Raw genomic sequence first — 6142 nt, forward strand, 5'->3', positions numbered from 1 at the left:
TTCTACTAGGCTACTACAAGGAATACTCTCCGACCTGCAACCCAGCGATCGTAACAGAATTCGCCTCAGCCGCATTCCGTATAGGACACTCCTTGCTGAGGCCACACTTACCACGACTTAATCCGAACTTCCAGCCCGTTGAACCTCCGATTCTACTGAGAGACGGATTTTTCAGGCCCGATTTGTTCATGACTGTAAGTATTTCCTATTTGATAGAATGAAATGGGGAGAAGACATGTCACCGATTACATATTATAGTCTGCACAAATTTCATCTTCTCTTTCTTCCAATTACTATTTGTAGACTCATCCGGATGTAAATCACCTTATTTTACATATAAACAATACAGCGTGGCTTTCTTGTCTTGGGCACCTTCACTATACTTTGTATTACTTTCAGCACCCTGGATTAGCAGACGAGCTAATGCGTGGTCTTGCATCCACTCCCATGGAAACCCTCGATCAGTTCATCACCGGTGAAGTCACCAACCACTTGTTCGAAGATAGAAGGATTCCATTCTCAGGTGTAGATCTGATTGCACTAAACATTCAGAGATCTAGAGATCATGGTATTCCAAGTTATAATAACTACAGAGCGCTTTGCAACTTGAAGAGAGCAACCACTTTCGAGGATTTGTCTAGAGAAATTCCGGATGAAGTTATTGCAAGGCAAGTCAAAACAAAATGCACTTCAGTTTAAATTTAACGTAGCTAATTCCTCAGATGTTTTTCATCTCATCATTTGCGCACGAAACCAAATAATGTCGTAACTCAAAATTTTAGAATTGAGAATACCTACACGATTTGAAAGTTCACAAAATTACTGAATGATACCAATAAATATACATTCTCGTTTATAAATGCAAAACTAAATATAATGTAAAAATAAAAATAATCACGTTACTCGTAATAAGATCCATTCAGTATCTTTTTTTTAATTTTCAAATCGTGTTTTCTCAATTCCGCTATTTAGAGTAAGGACAGTATTTGATTTCATAAGCGATTTATAAGATATTCCGACAGCGAAGTTTACAAACGTTTTACTTATCTGATTAAGTATATTTTCACGTGAAAATGTTTACTTTTAAATATCTGGGAACTGCTGTCAGAGTGCACCCCTTAGAATTTCCTTTGAATGCATGAATAAATGTAGCACTACGGAATCTCTTTAATCAAAAAATATTATTTATTTAAAAATTTAAATCACAGATTCAAGAGGATATACCCAACGGTGGACGACATCGATCTATTCCCTGGAGGCATGAGCGAGCGACCTCTGCAGGGCGGTTTAGTCGGCCCTACTTTCGCCTGTATCATTGCCATACAGTTCCGACAGCTGAGGAAATGCGACAGGTTTTGGTAAGATAATTAATGATTATTGTGTACAAGGAAAACTATGGATATGTTATTTCCACCAGTGTTGGGAGTTAATCAATTAAATTTCAATCAATAATTCAATCAGATTAAAAAATCAATTCAATCGCGTCGCAATTGATTTAATTGCGATTGATTTTAATTGCAATTGAATTTAATTGCAATTGATTTCAATTGAATTGATTTTAATTGCAATTAAATTTGCAATTAAAATCAATTCCGGCCGGTTGGGGGCCCCGGTTGGGAACCCGGTTGGGGCTCCGGTTGGGGGCCCGGTTGGAAGCCCCGGTTGGGACCCCGGTTGGGGCTCCGGTTGGGGGCCCGGTAAGGGCCCGGTTGGGGCCCGGTTGGGGCCCCGGTTGAGGGCCCCGGTTGGAGACCCGGTTGGGGGCCCGGTTGGAGGCCCGGTTGGGGGGCCCGCTTGGGGCCCCCGGTTGTGGGCCCCGGTTGAAGGCTCCGGTTGGGGGCCCGCTTGGAGGCCCCCGGTTGGGGGACCCGGTTGGGGCTCCGGTTGGGGGCCCGATTAGGAGCCAGTTAAGGAACTTGAACCTCTATAACCGGGCCCCCCAACCGGGTCTCCAACCGGGGCCCTCAACCGGGGCCCCAACAGGGCCCTCAACCGGCGCCCCAACCGGGCCCCCAACCGGGCCCCCAACCGGGCCCCCCAACCGGGCCCCCCAACCGGGGCCTCCAACCGGAGCCTTCAACCGGGGCCCCCAACCGGGGCCCCAACCGGCACCCTAACCTGCCCCCAGCAGGAGCCCAACAGGCCCCCACAACCAACGCCCTAACTCACCCCCATATGCTCTATAAATTTATCATAATTGTCAGTTTTAATTGTTAATTGTTAATCAAAAACATTGAAAAGATTGAAAATTGATTAATTGTTAATTGTAGATATTTGCGATTAACGATTGATTAATTGTTAATTGCGGTTCTCGCAACTAACAATTGATCAATCATTAATTGCTGTTTCGCAATTGACAATTAATCAATTGTCAATCTTTAATTGCCAGAACAATTAAATTTTGCCCATCACTGATTTCCACCAATTAAAAAGTTTGCCGTTGCATCCTTAAAGCAGTTAACGAGAAAGCTCTCACAAGAATTAATTATTGTAAATGCATTATAAGCAAACTTCTGGTGGCAAAGAGCAGTAGAAATGAGGCGGTAGATAAATGCAACGAATGCATATTGCAGAGTGATTTTTGAAATTTAGTTCACAACGGAAACCAATTTCATAACAACATAAGTGTACAACTCTCCTAATGAACAAATATTGATAAATGCAAATTTTTTTTAGGTTCGAGAACGACAATCCAGCCGCTAGGTTTACCGAACAACAATTAGCTGAGATCCGCAAATCTACAATGTCCAAAATTCTTTGTGAAAACTTTGATGTACCCACTGACATCCAACGTGCATCGTTCGATTTGCCCAGTAACTTCTTGTAAGTAATTTCTGTTTGTTGATGTTTACAGAGTACGTAAATTAAACTTAGTAAGTTCAGTGTGTCTCTATCCTAATAGGCAATACAAGAACCTAAGGTTTATATTTAGTTAGGTACAAAACAATAACGGTGACAAGTGATAACAACTAGAAATTTTAATATATTCATAGAATGATGAAATTTATTTCTTTCCCTCTCCACCGCGAGAAATTTGAACAAACAACTAACAAACAGCACTGATATTCAAATATTGCCAAATTTGCGATTTTTTCAACAGTTAACATTTTTCTGTTATGTATTTGTTTGTATTATGGAATAAATTAATCGGTTTTATTAAAAAGCAAGTGACCACAATTAATCAAATCGTCAATATGAAAATGCAATCATTCAGTAATCAATTACGGCGATACGCGCTGTAAACTGGTCGTGACATGTTTACGGCAGTGGGTTAGATATCCGGCTGCCGAATATCCGGCTATCCGGCCAAGGTGCTCGCCGGATATCCGGTATACGGCCAAATCACTAAGCGTTTCATCTCTAACGTTTATGCTGAAAAAATTTAGAAAGTACTTTACACACCAGCACATTGTTTTTATTGATCGATAACCTCCGCTAGGAGAGGACCCGGGTAGAAGAAGCCGTTACTTAAAAGGCTACATTTTTTATTCTATTTTATTAACTATTCTATTCTAACATTGATGTCAATATTTCCATCATGCCAGGAACCCGCGTGTGCCCTGTTCATCGCTACCACAGATAGACCTCTCAGCGTGGAGAGAGAGCTCGGCGCAGGGCTGCCTCATCGCCGGCAGGAACGTCGCTGTTGGAGACAGCGCCTTCCCTTCGCCATGCACGTCTTGCATCTGTTCTGTAGAAGGGGTCAGTATGACTTACATAACTATTAATATAAGTAAACGGGTTTTCCACCATTAAAGATAAATGAAGTGCGTTTTTCAATGGTTTTTACTGTAAAATAATTATACAGTAATTTGTAGGAGCAACTACAGTTGCATGCAACTACACTGATAAATAACCACTTTTTAGAACGATGCAATCGTACTATAGAAAACAAAGAAACAAAACTGAAAATAAAAGCAAAGTGCTCCGTCTTTCGTATGGATGGTAAACACTGTGATTCCTGCCAGATACTAATCATTGAGAAATTAATACAGATGCTTGAATAATAAAATAACGAAATTATATATTTACAGGCACAATGTGCATCCCTACGTATCACAGACTGTGCACAGCTCCTTCGCGAATGGCCGCGCGAGGCGGTTTTACGTGATGACGTATGCACAGCACAATGTGGTGCAGCTGCACCAGCGCGTGCGCCGCGGCGTCCAAACCAACCACTCAACTTCAAATTCCCTGACCTTACACCTTTTATCGCCAAGTGAACGTGATCAGTTGTATAGACGAGTAGACGCGTTGATACTTTTACAATGATTTTGAATGATTCTTCAAAGTATACCAAAGGAACAGCTTATTATTATCAGAAAAAGAAATGTATCCAAAAGTGTAAAAATTAAAGTAAATTATGACATTTTTATGACGTGTTAACAATTATAGCTTTGTCTTTAATTGTTAACACGTGAAAATCTCTTTGTCAGTTACAAGGCTATAATAACTATACAGAACATGGCCTTTAACTTGCTTCACAACACACGTGAATCACCTGTGCAAGACAACGCAGGCTCTAGACTCAAGTGAACAAGACTATAATGTGAAAAGTGGAACAAACGTTCATGAAGGCTGTGGCCTAGTGTCACACTGGAAAATGTAAATAAGTCCAACGTTAGATAAGTAAACGAAATATTAAATAAGACAATATGAAAGTCCTACCAAACGCCATATATGTACTTTCAATATCTCAAATTATACGTTGTTACTCAATATTAATATAAGGCGTACATGTAAAAGTCCAAAATGCTTAGTATTTTTCATGAATAAAATACTCCCAAGGGCCAAAAATAGCGAAAACGCTATTTATTTTTTAGAACAAGGTGCTTGAGGCCTTTAGCTACAAATTGTAAATTATTATTTTTAAGATTTTTGACATACAATCATGTCAGCGAACTCAAATTCAATAACAACGAGGTGTCCATAATTGTACATGAAACTATTCTACATAATTATATTATGAGATAGCTGATCCATTGAATTAAAATGGAATAATTTGTTTGAAATTCCAAAATATAATATCAGCCTTCGCCTTGTTATAGATTTTTAAGAAACTTGATGCCATTTTATGATCAAAGTTTGACCCGTTTTCAGAGCGAATTGGAATTTTAGCACATGACATTATACCCAAACTTGTACACACCGCACAACATCAAACTCAACTGCAATCTATACCATACATGATAAGCTGGCATCCCGTCCTTAGGCGAGCCATAGCATCGATCATGCAATGCCAATGTGTAATTTTCAGGTTAGTTTTCTCCACCTAATTTCGGTGGCAATTTGTATATAAGTATTAAAGTATATATTATCGTAAAATATTAAATAATATTTCAGGCTACAATACTAGAATATTAAATATATTCACAACACATGATAATATTCTAGAACATTTAAATAATAAAAATTGATACCGAAGTCAGGTCGTACGGAAAACTAATCTGAAAATTACGCCAATACTTTATACCCAACACACGGTTAGTATGGACGCGGTACTGATACGTACTGATAGCGGGGTCAAAGAGTATCTTGTCAACGTTTCAAATATTTTAAAACCTTTCATTTTTTTCCCTTTGTTGAAAAACTGTTTATGGACACCATATTAAGCATTTATGGCCATCTTTAGCTTTAAACTAAAAGAGAAGACAAAATACTTTAAGATTACATAAAATATTATCTATTCCGTTTGATACTGAATTTTCGTTACCTCCTAGTTACCCCTTATAAGTTCACGTTACCAATAAATTAATAAAAAAAAAAAAACAGAAAAATAATTTATCTTCAAAGTCATGTCTTCTATACATTTCACTGCCTAGTTGAGTGCCTAGGAATCTAGTATGTGTAAATTATTTTGTAAAATATTACTATAGATATACTCTTTTATGTAGGTGAAGTAATTTTTAGTTTTTCTAATTTTTTTAAATACAAATCTTGACATAGTGAAAAAAATCAATACACTAATGAATTTTGGTTAATTTGTTGTTTTTATTTTACATAAATGAAACATTTTATACCTTTTCACTTTCTTTCATATTTGGACAGAGAGAAAATAATTTTATATTCATTTCATTTTTATAAAAATTGTCCAAACTAATCGACAAATTGCTGTTACTTATTACATTGCTTTGCTGTTAGT

At 38.1% G+C, this 6142-nt stretch overlaps 1 protein-coding gene across 1 annotated transcript in view; it reads left to right on the forward strand.

The window, feature by feature from the left end:
* LOC113228591 overlaps window positions 1-5375 on the forward strand; it is a 67102-nt gene extending 61727 nt beyond the window's left edge. Inside the window, exons 19-24 of the mRNA XM_026461947.1 lie at window positions 10-194; window positions 400-668; window positions 1209-1358; window positions 2677-2823; window positions 3546-3702; window positions 4035-5375. Of these exons, the coding sequence (XP_026317732.1) occupies window positions 10-194; window positions 400-668; window positions 1209-1358; window positions 2677-2823; window positions 3546-3702; window positions 4035-4223 (1097 nt within the window). The 3' untranslated portion in view covers window positions 4224-5375. The remainder of the gene's footprint in view (window positions 1-9; window positions 195-399; window positions 669-1208; window positions 1359-2676; window positions 2824-3545; window positions 3703-4034) is intronic.
* Window positions 5376-6142: the final 767 nt, after the last annotated feature.

This window comes from Hyposmocoma kahamanoa, unplaced genomic scaffold, assembly GCF_003589595.1.
Source record: "Hyposmocoma kahamanoa isolate Upper Pololo Valley unplaced genomic scaffold, ASM358959v1 232, whole genome shotgun sequence".
Lineage (NCBI taxonomy): Eukaryota > Metazoa > Arthropoda > Insecta > Lepidoptera > Cosmopterigidae > Hyposmocoma > Hyposmocoma kahamanoa.